Source organism: Pristis pectinata, chromosome 16 (assembly GCF_009764475.1).
Source record: "Pristis pectinata isolate sPriPec2 chromosome 16, sPriPec2.1.pri, whole genome shotgun sequence".
NCBI classification, from domain to species: domain Eukaryota; kingdom Metazoa; phylum Chordata; class Chondrichthyes; order Rhinopristiformes; family Pristidae; genus Pristis; species Pristis pectinata.
Window position 1 is genome coordinate 7,836,814 of NC_067420.1, and position 24,194 is coordinate 7,861,007.

Here is a 24,194-nt window from a genome sequence, read left to right on the forward strand (position 1 = left end):
AGAGGTCTGTTCAAGAGTCTGATAACAGTAGGATAGCAGCTGTCCTTGAGGCTGTGGTACATGCTTTCAAGCTTTTGTATCTTATGCCTGACAGGAGAAGGGAGAAAAAAGAATGACCGGCATGGGAGGGGGTCCTTGATTATGTTGGCTGCTGTCCTGAGACAGCAGGAAATCTAGACAAAGTCAATAGAGGGGAGGCTGGTTTGTGCGATGGACTGGGCTGTCTTCACAACTCTCTGCAGTTTCTTGCGATCTTGGGCAGAGCAGTTGCTGTACCAAGCCGTGATGCATCTGGATAGGATGCTTTCTATTGGTGCATCTGTAAAGATTGGTAAGAGTCATCGGGGACACGCTGAATTTCCTTAGCCTTCTAAAAAGTAGAGGCGTTGGTGTGCGTTATTGGCCATAACATCATTGTGGCTGGACCAGGACAAGTTGTTGGTGATAGTCACACCTAGGAACTTGAAGATGTCAACCGTCTCCACCTCAGCACCATTGATACAGATGGGGGCACGTACTCCATCCTGCTTTCTGAAGTCAGTGACCAGCTCCTTCATTTTCCTAACATTGAGGGAAAAGTTATTGTCTTGACACCATACCACTAGGCTTTGGGGATATTGAGACAGGTTTATGAATGAGCAAGGACATGGCAAGTTGAACATAATGTGGAAAAATGTGAGGTCAGACACTTTGGTAGAGAAAAAAATAGAAAGGTGTGATATCTTTTAACTGGTGAGTTAAAAGATAACACTTTTGAAGGGTGTTGGTGTCCAGAGAGGCTGGACGTCCTTGTACGTAAATCATTAAAAACTAATGTGCAGGTACATCAAGCAATCAGAACAGCAAATGGAATGTCGGCCTTTATTTCAAGAGGAACTGAATTCGAGGGTAGAGACGTCTTTCTCTAATTATGTAGAGCTGTGGTGGGACCAGCTCTGGAATATTGTGTACCGGTCTGGTATGCCTACTTAGTCATAGAGAGATACAGCATGGAAACAGGCCCTTCGGCCCACTGAGCCCATGCCAATCATCACACATCAACCCAACGGTAACCCCATTTTTTATTCTCTCCACACTCTCAATATCTGCCCTCAGCATCTACCACTCACCTACCCACTAGGGACAATTTAGAGTGACCGATTAATCTACTAACCTGTATGCTTTTGGGATGTGGGAGGAAACCCACACAGTCACAGGGAGAACGTGCAAACTCCACACAGACAGCACCGGAGGTCAGGATTGAACCTGGGTCTCTGGTGCTGTGAGGCATCAGCTATACCAGCTGCACCACTGGGCCCACCCTAAAGAAGGACATACTAGCGATAGAGAGAGTGCAGCGAAGGTTCACCAGATTGATTCCTGGGATGGGAGGTTCATTCCACGTGGAAAGCAGAAGCTGACCGGGACCTATACTCTCCTGAGTTTATCTGAATGAGAGGTGATCTCATTGAAAATTCTTACAGGCCATGGATGTGTTTCCCTTGGCTGGGGGTGGGGACAGGGTAGAGGGGTCAAGAATCTTGGGTTGGCCATTCAGGATAGAGATGAGAAGGAATTTCTTCCCAGGTGAGGTGAATCTTTGAAATTCTCCACTCAGTGAAGGCTCAGTTGCTAAGTATATTCAAGGCAGGGATTGATAGACTTTTAGATATGGAGTTGATGCTGGAAAGTAGTACTGAGGTTAAAGGTCAGCCATGGTCTCATTCAATAGTACAGCAGCCACTGGGGATTGAATGGCCTCCTTCTGCTTTTGGTTCTTCTGTCCTTTTGTTCAGTGAGCAAAGATATTCGACTACATAGGACCAAACTTCTATAAGATAAATGCAATGACATTTGCATTTTGCAGTCTATTGTCATGTGCTTAAACTTCACATGATCAGAGGTCACAAGATCAATCCATGAGGAATATGCCATCTTAACTGTTTACTAATGTCCTTCAGAAACTTACTGCTCCTTCCCTGAACCTAGTCTACTCTACGTGACCCCAGAAGTAGTCACACAAGCTACTCAATTGGACAGCAGCTTCTCGTTAGGTGGTTTACATGGACATTGCTATTTAGTACAGCGATGCAAACACTTTTACAAGAAGCTCTTCTTCACCTCCTCAAGGATGGGCATTAACGATTGTCTTGGCTACCGCCTAAAAGAAAATGTATAATTGTAAAGCCATTGTTAAACTCGGCCAGTAGAGTCAAGGGTCATGCCCCAGGTTGGAGGAGTGGCCTTGGGGCTGCTCTCCAGTGCCCCTTCCGGAGTGTGCACCCAGATCAATGAGTAGGTATGTTCCTAATCCTACTACTACCTCTCCCCCCAGTCAAATCTTCAGTGAATATTCACCACTCCAGCTGCAACAGAACAAATAATTTCTGCTGTCCACACTTGTGGCTGCGTTACAAGTGAAAGATGTATTATGCATTCACTCGTCAAATTACTCTGTTTTCATGCAGATGTCCGGCAGTCCCGCAGCAGCGAGGAAATATTCCATGTTCCAAACAGAGGGAGAGAGGAAACTAATCCAGCAGCTGTATGACATTCCACTGAGCTTCGAGAGGCCGAGAGCTGCAACAGACAGTCAGGTAAGGGGGGGGGCCTGGATCTTTTAAAATGGCAGCAAATTCCTTCTCTTGCGTCATACACCACAGAAACAGGCCCTTTGGCCAACCACGTCCATGCCGACCATCAACTCCACACCTGTCCTAACCCCATTCACCAGCACTTGCTCCATAGCATTCTATGCCTTGGCAATTCAAGTCTGGATATTTCTTGAATATTGAGAGTCTCTGGGGAAAAGGATTCTTCCTCGGGTCCCCTCTACACCTCCCACCCCTATGCCCTCGAATTTACGATACCTCTGCTATGGGAAAAAAATTTTCTACTTTCTACACCATCTGTGCCCTCATAATTTTGTTTACCTCAGTCAAGTCCCCCCTCAACCTTCTCTGCTCCAAGGAAAACTAACGTAGCCTATCCAATCTCTTAGAAATATTCCAATCACCTCACTCTTGACTACTTCTGTAAGGAAATACAAACCTGTACTTCTGTATTGCATTTCATGTTAACAGAAAGCCTAAAAATGCTTTACAACCAGATCTACCTTTGAAAAATAGTGTGGGAAAAGCAGAGCCAATTTGCGCAGAGTGTGGCTCCACAAAAAGCAATGTGGTAACAGTTGGTTTGTTTTATTAATGGTGATTGCGGGAACAAATATTGGCTGGGATACTGTGGAGATCTGCACTGCTCTTCACTGAAATAGTGATCTGGAATCTTTTATGTCCAGCCATGAAGTGCTGGTTTATATTAAGGTTTCACATCTCTGGTCTAACCATTGACCCCATACCCTTTTATTCCAGGATGAGAGTGTAACCAGCTGAGCCAATGAACTACTCTCCTAGTCACTGTTTACAGCCAATGATTCTTCCACCAGGTATTGACCCACACCCCAAGGGGAAGAAGTAATAGTAGGATGAGGAACATCCCTACTCGTTGATCTGGGTGCACACTCCAGAAGGGGCACTAGAGAGCAGCCCCAAGGCCACTCCTCCAACCTGCGACGTGACCCTTGACTCTACTGGCCGAGTTTGACAATGGCTTTACAATTATACATTTTCTTTTAGGCAGTAGCCAAGACAATCATTAATTGAGGAGGTGAAGAAGAGCTTCTTGTAAAAGTGTTTGCATTTGTGACTTCAGCAGAGGATAGCAGTTTGCACCAATGTGGGATCCCTCATCCTTTGAGAAGAGAGCCATCAAATGTAGCCCATCACACCTCAGTCCTTCACACCCGCAGAGCACAGTTCGTGCAGAAGACCAGAGGCACCAGCATCCCATCTATATGCCCATCATCATGGGAAGTCCACTGTGAGGGAAATTCCAGAGAAATAAAGGACTGCAGATGCTGGAATCTAGATGAAAAACACCATGATGCTGGAGGAACTCAGCAGGCCAGGCGGCATCTGTGGAGAAAAGCAGGCGGTCAATGTTTCGGGTCAGGACCCTTCTTCAGGGCTGAAGATAGGAAAAGGGGAAGCCCAATATATAGGAGGGAAAAGCAGAGCAGTGATAGGTGGACAGAAGAGGGGAGGTGGGGTGGGTACAAGGTGGTGATAGGTAGATGCAGGGCACAAGGTGGTGATAAGTAAATGCATCTACCTATCACCACCCTGTGCCCACCCCACCTCCCCTCTTTTGTCCACCTATCACTGTTCTGCTTTTCCCTCCTATATATTGGGCTTCCCCTTTTCCTATGTTCAGTCCTGACTCTAAATGTTGACTGCCTGCTTTTCTCCACGGATGCTGCCTGGCCTGCTGAGTTCCTCCAGCATCATCCTGCTTTGTATTGTGAGGGAAATTCCAATGGAGTAGGATTAGAGTCATCGAGTAATACAGCACAGAACCAGGCCCATTGGACCAAGTGGATTTGTCCATTAACAGCCATAGTGACCAGGTCAGTTGGCCTGAATTTGTGCTGGGCAGATAGAAATCCATGAGGGTGGACACGGCAGGGGCAGGTGCTCTGTAGGCAGGGATCAGACTGGCCAACTGTGTAGTACTGAGGGAGCCCTGCCTGACCCCAGGAACCTTTCAGATGAAACATTCAGCAAGGTAGCCCATTTTGGAAGGGATGGAGAACTCCACCCCCCACCAGTGTCCTGCCCAATATTGCTCCCCAGTATGGCTCTACCAGACTGTCCAGTCATCACCAGACGTTGATTTTTGGACGGTCGTTTCCCCTTCTCTGCAACTCCCGATGAACTTAAAACTACTTTGGCGCGGCGTGCGGGGCGCTAGGTAAATGCAAGGTTTCTGTTTTTGGCGGAGACTGGTTTGCCTAAGGTCTCTGCCTCCCTTTTGCAGGTGTACGACGTGCCGCCGCGGGTCAGCCCGGACGGAGCCCCGAGCGCCTACCCCGTACCGGGGTCCGTGGGCAGGGAGATGCCTGGTGTCCGCCGGCCGCCCTGGGACGGGCAGGAGGAGCGGAGAGGCCAGAGACAGGCGGTGTACGACGTGCCGGTGTCCCGGGAGGAGGCGGCCGGACCGCGGGCGCCCAGCCGCGCCCAGTGGCCGGACTCCGGCCAGGCGCTGTACGACGTGCCGACCCCACAGGGGGGGCGGCTCTATGACATCCCCCCCGCCCGGGCCGCTCCAGACATCTACGACGTTCCCGCCAGCCAGCCGAAGCCGGCGGCCGCCCCGTGCGGACCCCAGGCCATCTACGACCTGCCGAGGGGGGTCCCGCCAGACAGGAAGGGTCCGGCCTCCGCCGAGCCCGTCTACGACATCCCGCCGCCCGTGTCCAGACCGCCCCAGAGTGGCCAGGGGTCGGAGCGCAGGCAGAGTGCGGTGGCCGAAGCCCCGGCCACGCCGCAAGGTCCGGCCGCCTCTCCGGCCACACCCCAGCGTCCGGCCACCTTCCCGGCCACGCTCCAAGGTCCGGCCACGCCCCAGCGTCCGGCCGCCTCTCCGGCCACACCCCAGCGTCCGGCCACCTTCCCGGTCACGCTCCAAGGTCCGGCCACGCCCCAGGGTCCGGCCGCCTCTCCGGCCACGCCCCAGGGTCCGGCCAACTCTCCGGCCACGCCCCAGGGTCCGGTCAACTCTCCGGCCCCGTCCCCCGCTCCGGCCAGCCCTCCGGCCGAGGAGCTGGCGCTGGGGGCGGAGGAGGCGGCCTCCGCCCTGACCCGGCTCCAGCAGCAGGTGTCGGCGTCGGTGGCCAGCCTCATGGTGTTCGTCAGCAGCCGCTGGCGGCTGCGGGACCACCTGCAGCAACACCTGGGGCAGGTGCAGGCGGCGGCCGTGGGCGTGCTCGGCAGCCTGGGCGCCTTCCTGGGCTTCGTGCGGGGGGTGAGGGTGAACGCCGGCCGCCTGACGGACGCCAACCTGCAGGGGCCGGCTCCTCAAGCAGCTGGAGGTGGTGGAGGACTCGCACCGGGCGCTGCTGGACACCAGGCCGGGAGCTGGCCGCCTGCGGCTGGGCGCTGGACCTGCTGGTGGTGACCGCGCCGCTGGCCGCGCCCGACCACCTCGACCGGCTTCGTCATGGTCACCCGCACCGTGCCCGACGACGTGAAGCGCCTGGTGTCCATCATCATCGCCAACGGGAAGCTGCTCTTCCCCCAGTGTCCGCAGCGGCAACGTGCGAGGCTCAGCACCGCCCTCAGAGGAAGACCAACCTGAGTGTCCTCAAGCACAAGGCCCCGGTGCCCACGCCACTGCGCAGGGAGCAGCCCGTCAGGGCCAGTCCGCAGAGCCGGATAGAAGACTGCAACTACGTCCAGTTACAGGTCGGTCCGGGAGACAGGGAGCAATGGGTGCAACCGAAATTGGTTTATTATTGGTCACATGTACCCAGTTACAGTGAAACACTTTGTTTTAGAACATAGCACACTACAGCACAGTACAGGCCCTTGGCCCACAATATTGTGCCGACATTTTATCCCGCTGTAAAATCTATCTAACCCTTCCCTCCCACATAGCCCCTTGTTTTTCTATCATTCATATGTTTATCTAAGAGTCTCTTAAATGTCCCTGATGTATCTGCCCCCACAACCTCTGCTGGCAGTGCGTTCCACACACCCACCACTCTCTGTGTTTAAAAAACTTAACCCTGACGTCCCCCTTGTACCTTCCTCCAGTCACCTTAAAATTATGTCCCCTCGTGTTAGCCACTGGGGAAAAAAGTCTGACTGTCTACTCAATCGGTTCCTCTTATCATCTTGTACACCTCTATCGAGTCACTTCTCATCCTCCTTCTCTCCAAAGAGAAAAAGCCCAGGCTTACTCAACCTATCCTCATTAGACGTGCTCTCCAATCCAGGCAACATCCTGGTAAATCTCCTCCTCAGCCTCTCTAAAGCTTCCACATCCTTCCTATAATGAGGCGAACACGATACTCCAAGTGTGGTCTGACCAGATTTCTGTAGAGCTGCAACATCACCTCGCAGCTCTTGAACTCAATACCCCGACTAATGAAGGCCATCCATACAGATCATTTCATTACAACAGCGCATTAAGATAGTACAAGGGAAAACAATAACAACGCCAAATGAAGTGTTAACAGGGAAAGTGCAGTTCAGGCAGACAATAAGGTGCAAGGCCATAACAAGGGCAGGTCATTCAGGGGATGTCCTGGTGGGTCTTCTCCTGGGCCTGGCCAAGCTGGCCATCATGGGTCCAGGCGGCGGGCGGCCAAGGGTTCCGGCTGGTCCGCCTGCCTGCCCGTCTTCTGAGCTTGTGTCCGCACGCTGATGTCCTTGGAGAGGGAGCACGCGTTGTCCATGGGCATCCTGGTTGAGTTCTGTGATTGCGTGTGTTGTGGAAGCTGAAAATCTGATTCTTATCTGAAGCATTGCGTGTGCATTTAGCAGTTGTTAGTTAGCATGATTGCTGTAGTTCTGCAGTTTGTATAGTTTTTCTTCAACTTTCTGTATTAGTTGTAGTATTTTGACACTGGATGTCCTTTTGTAGTGCTTTTAGCAAATAAACGTTTGTATTATATTAAACAAAAGGCCATAACGAGGTAGATTGTGAGGTCAAGAGTCCATTTTATCGTACTAGGAAACTGTTCAATAGTCTTATAACAATGGGATAGAAGCTGTCCTTGAGCCTGGTGGTATGTGCTTTCAGGTTTTTGTATCCTACCTGATTGGTGGGGGGGGGGGGGGGGGTGAAGAGGGAATGTTTGGGGTGGGTGGGGTCTTTGGTTATATTGGCTGATTTACCAAGGCAGTGGGAAGTATAGACAGAGTCCTTGGAGGGGAGGCTGGTTTCCATGATGTGCTGAGCTGTGTCCACAACTCTCTGTAGTTTCTTGCAGTCCTGGGCAGAGCAGTTGCCATACCAAGCCGTGATGCATCCAGATAGGATGCTTTCTATGGTGCTTCGATAAAAATTGGTGAGTGTCAAAGGGGACATGCCAAAAATAAGAAGAAGGGCACAGTGAAACACAAATTCCCACTGTTCCATATCTCCACATCTCTCCCTGACCCTGGGGCAGTATCCACTGCTTAAACCCAAGGTCCGGTGTTGTCTAAAGATGCTCCAGTGATAGCCAAGGTGTGTGGGCAAAACACAAGAATAGTTCGGCTATCTCGCCTCTCTATTTTCAGTCCTGATGCAGAGTCTCGACCTGAAAGATCGACAATTCCTTTCCCCCCACAGATGCTGCTCGACCTGCTGAGTTTCTCCAGCAGATTGTTTTTTGCTCCAGATTCCAACATCTGCAATCTCTTCTGTCTCCAATAATTCTCCTCTTCTCCCTCCGGCCCACAGCTAGACTAACATTCCCTTCTTAATCCTTAGACCAGCCAAATGGATTTTAGTTTTGCCCCTAATCTGGATCAGCCTAGTGTTCAGCCATACCAAGCTGTGATGATACAGTGCATCAATTAAAAGTTGGTGAGGGTCAATGGGGACATGCCAAATTTCTCTAGCCTCCCGAGGAAGTAGAGGTGTTGGTGACCTTCCTTGGCCATAGTGTCTGTGTGGGTGGACCAGGACAGGCTATTGGTGATGTTCATTCCTAGGAACTTGAAGCTCTCAACCCTCTCGACCTCAGCACTGTTGATGTAAACAAAAGTATGCACCTCCCCCCTTCCTGAAGTCAATGACCAGCTCTTTTGTTTTGCTGACATTGAAGGAAAGGTTGTTGTCATGACGCCATGTCTCTAGGCTCTATCTCCTTCCTATACTTTGATTCATCGTTATTTGAGATACTGCCCACTACAGTGGTGTCACCTGCAAACTTGCAGATGGAGTTAGAACAGAATCTGGCCATGCTGTCATGAGTGGACTGGGTGCATTCTGACCTGGAGACAGAGAGAGCACCAAGTGCCTGACCTGGAGATGGAGGGAGCACTGGGTGCAACCATTCTCCAGTCTCCCAGCTCTCTGTTCGCTCACTCCCAGGGGTCTGATTTAAATGATGGATCGCCAGGAGTACCACCAGTAACCAGCAGTCAGTGGGTTTGATGTTCAGGCCCAATGTATGTCCAAAATGCATTGCCCTATGGTGCAGTACTCTTTGGTCTCCTCCAGTCTGAAAAACAACCACCCACCTCAAGTCTTTGCCAATTGTCCTCAAGTCAGTTTCTAATCCATGCTGCCGCTGGGCCTCAGTTTTATTAACCAGCCTCTTGAGTGGGACTGTATCAAGTGCCTTCCCAAAATCCATATATATGGAGACATAGAGACTGCAGTCTGGAGCAACAAACAATCTGCTGGAGAAACTCAGTGGGTGGAGCACCATCTGTGAGGCAGCAATGGGGGGAAGAGGACTTGTCAATGTTTCGGTCCGGATTCTTGACCCAAAACGTCGACAATTCCTTTCCCCTCACAGATGCTGCTCGACCCGCTGAGTTCTTCCAGCAGGTTGTTTGTTGCTTCCTATACGTGAAATCCCCTTCATTAATCATCACTTTTAACTCGTTCAAAAGACTTAAGTCCGGTCAGACAAATACTGTTTGCCTTCCATGGATCTGTGCCGGCATTCCTTCAATAGTTATTATTCTTTTTCCCTGATTATTGCTTTGGAAAGCTCTCTCATAGCTGGGACTAACTGGTTGGTTTGTAGTTAACTGGTACGTCCCAGCGCCCTTCAGTGAATAAGTGTGGCTATCCACTCCACCTCCCCTTCCCTCTGCTCCCCTCCCACTGGTGCAGTGATTCCCTCCCCTCCCATCTCTGTCACTTCCCCCCTCCCCACCAAAACCCTCACAGGAATTCAGACATACAATGCTGGAATCTGGAGCAACACACAATCTGCTGGAGGAACTCAGTGGGTCGAGAAGCATCGGTGGGGGGGGGGAAAGGAACTATCTACGTTTTGGGTCGAGACCCTGCATCAGGACTGAGAGTGGGGAGGGGAGATGGCCGGTATGAAGAGGAGAGGGGGAAGTGGTGAGGCGGGCCAGAGGTGAGTGGTGGAGTGAAGTGAAGGGTGACGGGAGGATTGAGCCAGGTCGGGGAGGGGTGGGATTGGGAGACGAGGAAGGTGGATGCTGTTTCAAGGCAGACAAAAAGAAAGGCAGATGGATCCAGGTTATCACCCTCCTAGATGTCTCCACCTTCACCTGCCACCCCGCAACCCCCCCCCCCCCCACCTCCCTCTCCTTTTTTTGTTGTCTGCTTCCATCTATCGTGCACCTGCCTCTTCCCCACCTGGCTTGATCTTCCCATCATCATTCACCCCTCCTTGGTCCATCACCATTCTCCCTCTCTTTTATCCTGGCCATCTCCCCTCACCACTCTCAGTCCTGGAGCAGGGTTTCAACCCAAATATGTTGACAGTTCCTCTTTCTCCCCCCCCCACCCCCCCCCCCCCCCCCCACCCCAACAGATGTTGCTCAACCTCGGATGGACTCTGCCCAGATAAGCTTGAGATAAGTCCTCCTAATATCACGGCAGGATTTGAATATCATGGTGAATTAATGGGAAACATGGGTCATTTTTGAGTTGGGAGCTCTGATTGGTGGATGGAAGCTCATCCAGTGTGGTGGTGTAGGAAGTACATGACCTGGATGGCTTAGTAAGTTTGCAGATGATACAAAGATTTGGTGCATTGTGGATAGTGTAGAACAATGGCACAGCGGGATATAGATTAGTTGCAGACATGGGCAGAGAAATGGCAGATGGAGTTTAACCTGGCCAAATGTGAAGTGTTCACCTTGGGAGATCAATGTAAGGAGAACGGTACACTGTTAATGGCAAGACCCTTAATGTTGATGAGCAGAGGATCTTGGGGTCCAAGTCCATAGCTCCTGAAAGTGGCTACGCAGGTTGATAGGGCGGTAAAGAAGGCATATGGCATGCTTGCCTTCATTAGTCCAAGGCATTGAATTCAAGAGTCAGGAAGTTTATGCGCAGCTTTGGCAAAACTCTAGGTAGGCCGCATCTGGAGTATTGTATTCAGTGCTGATCGCGCCCATTACAGGAAGTATGTAGTGGCTTTGGAGAGGGTGCAGAAAGAGGTTTACCAAGATCCTGTCTGGATTAGAGGGCACATGCTATAAGGAGAGGTTGGACAAACTTTGGTTGTTTTCTCTGGAGCGGTGGAGGCTGAAGGGAGATCTGATAAGAGGTTTATGAGATTATGAGAGGCATAGATAGAGTAGGCAGCCGGTATCCTTTCCCCAGGGTTGAAATGTCTAATACCAGAGGACATGGATTTAAGGTGAGAGGGGTAAGTTCAAAGGAGATGTGCGGAGCAAGTGTTCTACACAGAGTGGTGGGGATCTGGAATGTGCTGCCTGGGGTGATGGTGGAGGCAGATACAATAGGGGCGTTCAAGAGGCTCTTAGGCCCACTAATGTGTGGGAAATGTAAGGATATGGATATTTAGGTGGAAAGGATTAGTTTAGTAGGACATTTGATTGCTAATTTAATTAGATTGGCCCAACATTGTGGGCTGAAGGGCCTGTTCTGTGCTGTACTGTTCTATGTCTGTGGTCTGTGTTCTATTTAACCCTTGGACCGGTTGATGGTGTGACGTGTATCTAAGCAGGCCAACCGTGCGGGAAGTGGGAGTAGCCGTAGTTCACTCACCTGCTGGGACGGTGTGGATGAGGATGGTCAAGTGACTGCTATGGCCGTTGGTTGATGGCATCATTCCTGTACGTGGCCAACATTCCTGACGTTCGGCTTGGAGATCAGCCCCAGGGCTGATGGGCAAGGGGTGAGACCAGTATTTGGGCTGGGGTGAGGGTGGTGACAGGTAGCAGGATCTAGGCATTGTGGGTTGGGAGGGCGGAATGGGGAGTGGGAGGGCCATTACTTGTGTGGTGGGGGGACGGGAATGATCAGGGCTCAGCTGTTCCTGTACCAGGGCTGAGGGGAGGGGAGGGACTGACTACTTCTGTCCTGTTAAGGGGAAGGGTCTGTTATTCCTGTGTGGGATTGGGTGGGGAGCTGGGGGAGGGGCTGGTCGTTCCACCTCTGACCTCTGCAGGCCATGTATTTGACGTTACTCCCTCGGGTGTTGGTTGGAGAGCTCCTGGACGCTGCATTGGTGAAGGAAGGGGTGGATATAGTTCCCGGTTATGGTGATGGGAAGGGACGTTTGAGGGGGCAGTGTTCTCATGTGTACGCTGATTTTACTACTGTGGTACAGAAGGGAGCTATTCGGCCCATTGAGTCCGTGCTGAGCTACGCCATCAGTCCAATTCCCCCCCTCCTCTCTGCCTCTCTGCCTCTCTCTCATGCCCATCAACTCCCCTTTGAATCTTTTTGCTACGTGCCCCCATAAAGGGCAACTTACGGTGACCAGCCATCATACCCACGTGTCCTCGTGACGTGGGAGGAACCAGAGTACCATGGGGAACTGGCACGGGTTGAGGGGGAACGTGTAAACTCTGCACAGACTGAGGTCAGGATTGAACCTGGGTCACTTGAGCAGTGTGACAACAATACCACCTGCTGCACCACTGCGTTGCCCTTCTCCTAGCACCTGGGCTGGAGGCGATTGGTGGTGATCCTCCCTGCAGCCCACCCCGCTGCTGGCACGGCCGAGACCTGTGTCTTGAAGGGAATGGTGGGAAGAATTGTCTCATGCCTGTCTGCGCTGGGCTCATCCAGAACCAGAGCAGTACTAATGTGACAGTCGCTGCTTGTTCCCTGTTGCTGGGCTCATCCAGAACCAGAGCAGTACTATGTGATGGTTGCTGTTCCTTCTTTGCAGAAGAGGAAGAATTCGAAAGGCAGGAGAAGGAAAAGGAGAGCATCCGGCAGAGAGAGAAGGAGAGCTTCAAGCAGAAAAAGCTGTTGCTGGAGCGTCAGGTACCTGTTCAGATCTACTCAATTATATATGAATGGGCTGGGCTTGTGTTCTCGGTGACCAAGATCTCGTTCTTGGTCCCTGACCAAGCAATGCTTTCACTAAACTACTTTAAGCCAACTAGACAAGACATTTATTGGAGACACGAGACTGCAGTCGTTTCATTCCCTTTTTGTTTTGGTTCTAAGGGCCATATCGCATGCCTGAGGAACCTCCACTTGAATGTTTGCTCACAGTCTCCCAGCAGGTTTGAGCTCTTTGAACCCCGATGGTGAGGTTCAATGCCATTGTGTAAACCTGTCACGTTGGGGCACAGCAAGTCCTGTCCACAAAAGTGCTGAGTAAAGCTCTGGCTCTTGGGTAAGGCACACTATCAAATGGTTTAAGTATTCCATGGAGTCATACAGCACAGAAACAGGCCCTTTGACCCACCGAGCCCGCACCGTCCAGCTCTGCTAATCCCATTTACCAGCCTTCCATGCTGAGGAGAATTGATGTATGGAGGGATCCTGAGAAGTCCATAGCTCCCCTAAGGTGGTCACCCAAGTGGATAGGGTGGTAAAGAAGGTGTGCTGTATCCTTGCCTTCATCGGTTGGGGCGTTGAGTATTAAAGTTGGCAAATTTGCGTCACAGCTGTATAAAACTTTGGTCAGGCCACATTTGGAGTGTTCTGTGGAGTTCTGATTGCTGCACTATAGGAAGGAGACGTTGGAGAGGGTGCAGAAGAGGTTCACAGGGATGTTGCCTGGGTTGGAGTGCATTAGCCATAAGAAGAGGTTGGACAAACTTGGATTGTTTTCCCTCGACCGTCAGAGGCTGAGGGGAGACCTGATAGAAGTATATAAAATGATGAGAAGCATGGATGGGGTCAATGGAGTCTTTCTCCCAGTGTGGAAATGTCAAATACCAACGGACAAATGTTGAAGGCGAGAGGGGAAAGTATAAAGAGTTATTTTTTAGGTGGAGAGTGGTAGGTACCTAGGATGTGCTGCCAGGGGAGGTGATGGAGGCAGATGCAATGGCAACATTTAAGAGGCTGTTATATAGACACGTAGGCAGGGAGCGGAGGGATACGGACCACGTGCAGGCAAATGGGATTCGTTAGGTTGGCATGACGGTCGTGGACAACGTGGGCCGAAGGGCCTGTTCCTGTGCTGTACTGTTCTGTGTTCTCTGCCTGGTGACTCGTGCTGGAATACCAGAGGCATTTTTAAAAAAAAGCTTAAAACCTAAAAAAAAACATTAAAAACTTAAAGAAAAACTAAAGCACAATACAAAATAATTAAACACGTTTAAGGAAACGGTTTAGATAGTGATCTTTACTGAGACTGAATTGACTTGACTCCACCTGCACCTCCACATTGAAGTGAAAGGAGAGCCTATAACTGACCATATCTTACCTGGTACAGTGCACACAGTGCTGGGGGAACACGGCGGGTCAGGCAGCATCTATGGAGTGAAATGGACACCTGACATTCACCTGGGTGGCTATCACTTGCCAGCCCTTCCCTCCACCTTTCTATACTGGTTTTCCCCTCTTTCTTTCCAGTCCAGACAAAGCGTCTCTAACTGAAACGTCGACTGTCCATTTCCCTCCATAGATGCTGCCTGACCCACTGAGTTCCTTAAGCGCCTTTCTGTGTTGCTCCAGATTTCCAGCATCTGCTCTCTCTCTTGTGTCTCCGACCTGGTACAAGTTGTTTGGGCGGATTCCTCAGTGTAAGGACGAGGGAGTCTGCATTTCTCGGCCCTGACACTGGTGAAACGCCAGTAGACTTCTGCATTCGTACCAGGTGCACAGAAACTCCAACCTGTTGGGCATGTCCGTGTGGAACTGCTGGTGCTTCTGCACAAAGCCTAGACCAGTGTTGACAAGACAGGACATTTGGTCTGACAGCTCCAAGCCTCCCCCCACCTTCTACACTGCTATTCCATTTGGGAGGACTTGCATTGTTGGCTGCATCATGTAGGTTACCCCAGAGAACATGCTTCAGAAATCCATAGTTGAGCCTAAAGACTTTTGCAAAGTCCTGACTTTGCATTTTTCTTGTTCGTCTAGATGTCGGAAGCGAAGATCCGAAGGCCAGGTGATGTCAGTGTCAAAGCAAGTCCGGAAGTGATCCAGTCTTCAACCTCCAGCTCTGAGTCATACAAAACGTATTTCAATGCCCTGCAAAAGGCCATAGTGTCCTTCACTGACACCATCAATGGGAACCAGCCGGCTGATGCTTTGATCAAACACAGCAAGGTGGTGATAATGATCGGTCAGAAACTGGTGGACACCCTGTGCCAGGAGACTGGGCAGAAGAACATTCACAAGGAGGTGCTCAGCAGAAGCAACCAGTTTTGCGGCCGCATGAAGAAGGTCGCCGTGGCAACCAAGAATGCGGTGATGCAGCCAAACCCGACAACGGTGCAGGAAATGAAAGAGCAGGTGGCAGAACTGCGCCAACAAGCCGATCAACTCCGGCTCCTTCTAGAACAGAATGCAACCTTGTGATGGGACTGAGGGCATCCTCCACAGAAATCAACTTCCGAAATATACCCTTGCCCTGGACGAGACCACTTACTGTGCCTCTTGTAGTTTGATTCCAACCAGCTTTTATTTTCAGAAGGTCAATCGGGGTCAAAGTGGAGAAAGTGTCCTCTTTTACCCATTAACCTCATGAACTCGCAGTGTGTTATTTCAATGTCAGATGGGTCTTGCGTGCCATGCAGTGATGTTAAAGTAAATTATCTCTTCATTCGGCCAAGTAGTATGCTTATTAGAAAAGAGGATGAGAGATGTTTCTAGGTTGGAGCATCTTCTCTGTGCATCATTCATCGAGCTTATCACTAACCTGCCATATCACATTCTGATCATGCTACCCTTACCCCTCCAAAAACGTGCATTGGTTTGAACTGTTGTAATTATTTATGACTCAATATTAGCAGAAAATAAAATGCCTGACAACAAAGGTTTATAATCTAAGCTATCTTCAGCAAGTAAATTCTCACCTCAGTGCCTTGGTTACAGAATTCTGTCCACACCAGTAATCTAACTGATCATTAAGAAAATATTGCTAAGTTATAACTGCAGATGGGTAATGTACAACAAGCAAACTTCTGCGACTCTTCATATTACGTCTTAGATCTTCAAGAGACAACGTTTCAAATGCAGAAGGGAGTGATGTGAGATCAGCTGATGCCTATACCTTTGTGCTTGCCCAGTGTGCCTCATTTGTGAAATATTCTCCTTATTAAAACCAAGTTTTTCCTTTCTGTTCTGGTGTAAACTAACAGATTTGAGACGGGGCTGGATGTATCAGTTTGCAATTGATATTCCCCTACCAGCCTCACTGGCTCCCCACTGTGACCAACCACAGAATGTACGTCGTCTTGTGATGAAGTCTTGGAAAGTGACAGAGATACACTTGCATTGACAACCCATGAACACATGGTACCTTTAGAGAAATGTGATGTTTTCCCAGACAGTGGCTACCTGCCACATGGGTGCTCAGGCTGACTCAGTGGGGGTGAAACTTGATTGGAGGGAAACCGTGAATCACGTGGAGCGTAAGGGAAGCTGTCAATTTGCTGTTCCTGCTTTGCTCTACTTCAGAAGACGGATTTCATCCTCAACAGGTTTTAAAGTTTGCCACTGATTAGCTGGAGGTTTGAGTTCAGCGGAATCGAGTGGATTTTATCTCCATTACGTTCCGAGTTGACCCCTGAGCTCGTTGCTTATCATGTCATGGCTGGGTTTGGTGGTCTCTAGGTTAGAACAAAATTTGCCCAAATGTTTTGCTTTTGCTTGCCGTGGGTTTGTTTAGTTCCAGGTGCACACTGAATGTTAGAGGCAGAGACGGATCCAGTTTTGATCAGAAGCCCGCATGTAGTGAATGGGGAAAAAAATGTAGTGCCTCATCAATCCTGAGTGGGAATGGAGGAGAGAGAAGGAAATTCATGTTCCTAACCACTCATGTAACATATCCTTGAGTGCCTAGTTATGATGCAAATCATTGTTGAATATCCTGCCAACACTCACTACTAGGTTCACATAAAGAATTGCAGTGCAATCTTCATTTTAGGAAAGTTGGGGGAGGGGTGGGGATAAGGGAGACTAGAAAGGAAAGCAGGACCATTAAATTTCTTGTACCAATTAAATACACACCCAAAGGATGACGGAGCAGCAGCTCCCTAATGCCTGGATAAGATGCAAGCTGAGGTTGCAGATGCTCCTGTTTCTGTGACCCTTATCACTGAAAGATTCTGGACAACATTGGGAGCTAGATGTGGACAGTGATGTAAAGTGATTCAGACAAAGCACACTGCAAAATACTGTTAGAAGATTCCTGCATAAAATTACAATATTTCAAGAAAGAATATATTAAATAATTCCTGTAAAAGTTGCACATGAATCCATTCAGTATAAAAGTAATAATTAAAACTTTGAAAATGTGCAATTTTTAAAAAACAGAAGCTCTCAACTTAAGTGATTTCTTTTTAAACAGATAAGTCACATTCCTGACCTCTAACCAGCTGGCCTTTTAAAAGACTCCCACATATGGGGTTCAGGACTGGCATGTTTCTGTGAGAATGAAAGATCAGGATGGCATGATTTGGGAACCTTCAATGTCGAGAGAGATTGTAAGTTTAGTCAAAGAGGGAAAAAAAAAGATTTGGGAAGCTGAAATCGGTCAAGGGCTTTGAGGAACATAAAGCAAGCAGGAAGGAACTTAAATAAGGAATTAGGAGGGCTAGAAGGGGTCATGAAATGTCCCTGGCAAATAGGATTAAGAATCGCAAGGCATTGTATACAGATTTTAGGAGCAAGAGGGTAGGTCAGGAAAGGGTAGGTCCACTTGAGGATAAAGAAAGGAATTCTGGAGTCAAAGAACGTGGCCAAGGTTCACATTGGTTTCACCAAGGAGAAGGATGTGGATGATGGTGAGATTTGGGAGGGGTGTGTTAATATTCCAGGGCATGTCAATAAGAGGAGGCGTTGGGTGTGTTGAAGAACATTAAGGTGGATAGATCGCCAGCGGTCAGATGGAATCTATCCCAGGATACTGACTGAGGCAAGGGAGGAGGTTGTTGATGAGGTTGGTAATGTCAAATACTAGAGGGCACAGCTTTAAGGCAAGAAGGCGAAAGTTTAAAGGTGCTTTGCGAAGCAATTTTTTTTTACACAGAGAGCGTTAGGTGCATGGAATGGGCTGCCGGGGGAGGTGGTAGAAGCAGATGCAATAGTAAAGGAGGGGTTTAGACAGGCACATGAATAGGCAGGGAATAGAGGGGTACAGAGCATGTGCGGGCAGATGCCACTAGTTTTGATTGGCATCACAGTCAGCACAGATATGGTGGGCTGAAGGGCCTGTACTGTTCTATTGTTCTTTCCTAGAGGAAAAAAAGGACTGCAGGTACTGAAGATAGGAAAAGGGGAATATATAGGGGCTTTTCTCCCCTATATATTGGGCTGCCTCTTTTCCTATCTTCAGACCAGAAGAAGGGCCCTGACCCGAAACATTGACCATCTGCTTTTCTCCACGGATGCTGCCTGGCCTGCTGAGTTCCTCCAGCATCATCGTGTTTTTCATATTGTTCTTTCCTATTGTTTAGTTTATAAAATTAATGTCTCTGGCTTACAAACTACTTCAGTGTAAAATTGAAAGGAATACTAGCGTAAAGTGTTGCTACCATTTTTTACACAAAATATTGAACTTTGAACATTGGGAGACTGGAAAGGAGCAGTTTCTGAGCCAAACGGTGCAAGTCAGTTGAAGTTGTGCAGTTACCATGAGATTGGCACTCAAATGGAGACCCAAGGGCTTTGTGTGCCATGAAGTAGGCATTCACTCATCAATATGGATACGGTCACTGATACGGGGTTCCAACACCGTCCGACCCGAACCTGTATTACTGAGTGTAAATGTACCGATGTAAGTATATTTAAGCAAACTGCACAGTTCAGTAAGCAACCCACACCCAGCCCGTTACCAGCACCAATCCTCTCCCAGCATCTTGTGTTACTGACCAATTCCGTACCCATGCAAATCGATCTCTGCACACTGCAAGGCTCAGTCATCCTCAAACCCACCCCAGCATCCTGAGTACCTCAAAAGACATTGGGTCAGAGCGTACTGTAAAAGTAAGTGACTGTGACATGGCTATTTATTGAAAAGTGCATTGCTGTAAACCTGTTGGTGCATGTTAAATACTGTGATGTTTTAATTGTGAAGTAAATAAGAACTAAATTTATCACAGGTGTTTGGAACTGATGATCACAAGCAAAAATAACTTTGTAACAACATGAAAACTGTCAACCATTTGCCAACCAACATTTCTGAGAATGGAAATATATTGTCACAGGTATGGAATCTAATTTCTTCAGGTCTGGAGATTTTCAAAATGCCTGATACTCAACTTTATATTTTCTTAATCCTCCTTTTGTTCCCTTTTCTAATCCAACCTTTCTTTCTCTCCTTGGTTTAATCTTTGACTCCTTTTAATCTACCCCTAACCTCGACCCCTCCTGTGGGTATATCTCACTCCTTGAATCTCTTTAAGAAGATGGCTTGTTGGTTGCCCTGGTTTCCCTTCCTCCTGTGCTGCCAGCTCACACTTTCACCAGCTTTGTGTGATGCTAACCCCAAAAACCTCTGATCTTGGAAGCTAAGCAGATTCAGGCTGTTGGCACTTGGACGGGAGATTGCTAGGAAAGACCAGGAGCCAAAATAAAAGCCATTTGAGCTGAAGTTTGCCGGGTCATCCACGCAGCTGTAGATCTGTTATTCCACACTGCAATATAGTGGGTGACGGAGAGGTTGGGGCTGTTGCCTCACAGCTCCAGGGTTCAGTTCTGCTCCCCACTGCTGTCTGTGCATGCTATCCCTGTGACTCCAAGGGTTTCCCCCAGAACTCTGGGTTCCTCCCTTAACCAAAGATGTTCTGGTTGGTAGGTTAACTGGCCACTAAAAATTGATTGTGTAGCTAGGTGGGTGGGAATTGGGGGAGTGGATGGGGATGAAAGAGGTAAAATTGGGATAATTGTAAATGGCTATTTGATGGTGGGTGTGACCATGGTGGTCTGCAGGGCCTGTTTCTGTGCTGTATGACTGAGTTTTATGATCTATGATCCCAGCCAGCTGACTGTTACTGTCCAGTGAGGCTGAAGTAAAACCAGTTGCAATTCTCGCTAACGTCTGTGTCACATCTTAAATACACTAAAATGTATCAAATCACTTCATAGGTGTGATCACCAAATAAAATGCCATGTGGCCACATGATGAGGTATTAGAACGGTTGACCTGAGAGCTGGGCTTTAGTAAATGTCAAAGGAGAGGTTGCAAGTTAAGAGAGGGAACTCCAGACATGTAGCCCTGGATCACTGTGGGTCGGCCCACTGATGTCAGTGGTACACAGAGGGTTGTCAGCCCAGGTAGGGTTACAGAGTATGAGGGGAGTAAGATCACAGAGAAAGCATGGATGAAAATTTTAAAATTAAAGCATCATCTGGGCGGGAGCCACATCAGGTCAACGTGCAAAAGGGAAGGTTTTGCTGTTGATGTCTATCAGCGTTCCTTGTCCTTATTCTTCTTCAGAAAGCCCTCGGGACTGAGAATGACTTGCTTCCACTCTGGTTAGTGAGGTGGCTGATCTCGGTGTGATAACCGCAGACTCTTCCACAGGCAGATGGTGGGTGGGTGGGTAGCTTGTCAGGTGGTGTGCTGCTGCTGCTGTTAATGTGCGCCATCAGGATGAACAGAGTCCATTCGTCGGGTCCAGCCAGGGCGCAGCTTGGTAGATCTGCTGCCTCACAGCTCCAACGACCTGGGTTCAATCCCGACTTCCGGTGCTGTGTGTGTGGAGTTTGCACATTCTCCCTGTGACCACGTGGGCTTCCCCAGGTTCCTCCCACATCCCGGAGACATGCAGTTTGGTAGGTTAAATGGCCGCTGGGAATTGCCCCTACAGTTTGGGTCATGGTTGAATGTGGTGGTGTGGGGGAGGTGAGGGGTGGAGTGTGATGTGGAAAAGAATATGATCAGTGTGAACGGGTGGGGAGTTAGAACAGAATAGGATCAGTGTGAATGAGTGTTTGATGGCCAGTACAGAGTCAGTGGGCTAAATGGCCTGTTTCCATGCTCTGACTCCATCACCAAGAATGCTCCTTCTCCACTTTTGAGTGATCATGGGCCAGAGATCCCTATGTCAGTGATGATGTAAATTTTTTTTTTTTGCAAGAGGCTTTGAGAATATCTTTGAATCTTCTGTCTGCCTGGTAACTTCTAATCTGAGCTCTGTCAAGGGAAGAGTCTTGGGTTGGTCACGTGAATAGCATAGCCTGCCCAATGGAACTCAGTGAGTGTAATTAGGACTTCAGTGTGGGGCTTTTGGCCTGGGAGAGGATGCCAGTGTTGGTTCACTTATCCTGCCAGTGAATCTGGAAGGTTTAGTGTAGAGTCAGTGGGCATGATGCCAAGAAAACTACATCAACCGCCCAACGCTTCTCTCAGTCTTTCTCGCGGCATTGCTGCAGGTCGTAGAGTCAGTCATACAGTATGGAAACGGACCCTTTGGCCCAACTGGTCCATGTCAACCATGATTCACACCTTTGCTGGTCCCACTTGCCCACGTTTGGCCCATATCCCTCTAAACATTTCCTATCCATGTATCTTTCAACTGTTGTCGATGTACCTGCCTCAACCACTTCCTCTGGCAATTCATTCCCTATACAGACCACCGAAAAAAATGCCTCTCAGGTTCCTATTAAATCTTTCCCCTCTCACCTTAAACCTATGCCCTCTAATTCTTGATTTGTCAACCCTGGGGAAAACTGTGCGCATTGCCCCTATCTATGCCCCTCATGATTTTATACACCTCTATAAGATCACCTCTCATTCTCCTATGCTCTATGTCATCTCCAGCATCTTCCTGCTGAAGTAGAACTAATCTACAGAATGAATAAAAACCTGCATCATCCCTACACGAGAACCAAGATGACCCAACCTCTGTCACTGAGTGCAGTATGCAAAATGTGCTCGTCTATCTGAAAGTTTGGTGGCCAAGTCCAAAGTCATCTTCCAATCATTCTCACAAGCAAATGAGTTTCACATCTGCTAAATGAAAGTCCTCTACCAACCTGATCCCATTGTACAATGCTGCCCCCTTCCCCAACAATTACATTCACTTGCAAGTCATCTGGCAAGTGGGGACCACTTCCCATATGAAAAACACTTTGATACTGGAGGAACTCAGCAGGCCAGCAGCATCTGTGGAGAAAAGCAGGCATAGTGTTTTTCATTTAGATTCCAGCATCTGCAGTCTGGTATTACCACTTCCCATCTCTTGGGAACCACCTCTCAGTGAAGGTGGGCATTAGTGAATTTCATCATCATCACTTCCAGTGCCCCCTGAGTGAAAGAAGCAGCCACATATCTTCTGCTCAATCAGGTAACTGTGATCCTAACCCTCCAACATGCTTCTGAGAGCAGGACCATTGATAGCAGGCAGCAGGGAGACACCAGCAAAGCTGCCTCTGTATCCCTCACACTCTAAGCTCAGTGACCCCTTCCCTAGTACTACTGAATCAATCTTTACTGATTGTAATGACCTCAGTAATGTATCCAAGTCAAGATTACAAATATCTTCAGTAATCACAGATGAAACAGAGCAAATTTCACCAATCAGAAATAATGTTTAAATTCTTATCAGTTCTTTGCAGCCATTTCAGCAGTTTTGACGGCAATACGTGCTGCTATGACAATTATAATTTTCTTTTTTAACTTGTGTTTTTATATTTGCACCTGATGAGGTTTGTTCAGCTCCTTATATGCACCACCTCTCAACTTACAGCCACTTCATTGAGCAATATTTAGCTGGTGCTGCTGAGACCCCACCCCAAAGTTCTAAATGTGGGGCATAGAGGCTGGCAAGGGTCAGAGCAGTGAAACATTAGTGTGGGAGCTTCATTACCCTGACTTGATAGTGGGATGGAGCTGTGCCGACCAGGAATCTCCCAGGATTCTGCTGTTGATCCTGGATGAGGGAAGGCTCACACTCTGGCATGCCTCTGCTGCCACTCATTCTGTACCTCCACCTGCCGAATGAGCACTTGGGTAACTATGGGTGATTGGAGCTCAACTCCAGTTGGTAGCTTGAAAGGTGCTGCACGGTTGTTTCCAAAATTAATTCCACTGAAGAGCATGACATGCCTCTCTCATTCTAGTTTGCTGAATGCTACTGAGCAGGATGAATTTCTAGGAAAGGGCACCAGTGACTGCAGAGAGAAATTTCAGTGAGATTTGCTAGAAGACAGGCAGGTTTGTATTTATATAGTGCCGTGAATAGCCTTCAGAACCTCAGTAGGTTTCATTGACCTTCAGGCCACTAAGCGCCATTGAAATGTAACTAGTGTTACAATGTAGAGAAACACAGCAGCCAATTTGCATTCAGCAAGGTTCCATCAACAATAATAAGATAAATGGGCAGATAACCTATTTAAATATTTGTTCAAGGGATAAATGTTGGTCAGGACACTGGAAGAAGTTCCTGTTATTCTTCAATAAACGTCATGAGAGAGAAAAAAAAACTGCTGGAGGAACTCAGCAGGTCAGGCAGCATCTGTGGAGGCAAAGGGATGGTCAATGTTTTTTGGGCTGAGACCTTGTATTAGGACCTGAAGGCCTTGACCCAAAACAGTGACCATCCCTTTGCCTCCATAGATGCTGCCTGACCCACTGAGTTCCTCCAGCAGTCTTTTGATCCAGATTCCAACATCTGCAGTCCCTTGTGTTTCCAAGTGATTTATCTTCATTTGAATGATGGCACCTCCAACAGCACTGGAATATCAGATTGAGGCCTGAATGCAGCCTGAATTAAGAGGAAAGACCCATCTGAGCCAAGGTTGACCCGTTACTCCTGCCAACACCGCTTGAACAGATTATTATATGTCTTTGATTGATGCCTGCTGGTACAATAAACTTCTGATGTAAAATTCTTAATTATTTTGTAGATCTGGAAGATCTCGTTCAGTTATTTTAGTGAGTGATGTTACTGTTGGGGACTTCTGAATTAATGTTTTCATAATTAACTTGTTTTGTACATTTTCAATAAAATATCGGTGCCAGTCTCTCGTCTTGCTTTTTTCTCCATAGGGTCAGTGACCTGAAATGTTAACGCTCCTTTCTCCTGAGTACAGCAACTGTGGTACTTTGTTTTAATATTTTCAATGTGTTTCAGAAGACCAGAAAGAAAAGGGAGAAGTAATGATGAAAGGGAGAGATAATGATGAAAGGGAAAAGTCTCAATTGGCTTTGAAGGGGGAGGAAAAGAGGCAGCAAAGCTTAGTACTTTGGGGAGAGTGCACAGCCCACTAGCTAAACTTCAGCAAAGGGAGTGAGATAACACAGCAAATAAAAACCACAAGCGAATGCTGGAAATATG

General features: G+C 48.5%; 1 protein-coding gene across 1 annotated transcript in view; it reads left to right on the plus strand.

The window, feature by feature from the left end:
* Window positions 1–23,364, plus strand: part of cass4 (Cas scaffold protein family member 4) — an 80,438-nt gene extending 57,074 nt beyond the window's left edge. The window contains 7 exon segments of the mRNA XM_052031663.1: window positions 2,448–2,576; window positions 4,855–5,883; window positions 5,885–5,944; window positions 5,946–6,029; window positions 6,031–6,133; window positions 12,671–12,768; window positions 14,827–23,364. Of these exon segments, the coding sequence (XP_051887623.1) occupies window positions 2,448–2,576; window positions 4,855–5,883; window positions 5,885–5,944; window positions 5,946–6,029; window positions 6,031–6,133; window positions 12,671–12,768; window positions 14,827–15,267 (1,944 nt within the window). The 3' untranslated portion in view covers window positions 15,268–23,364.
* Window positions 23,365–24,194: the final 830 nt, after the last annotated feature.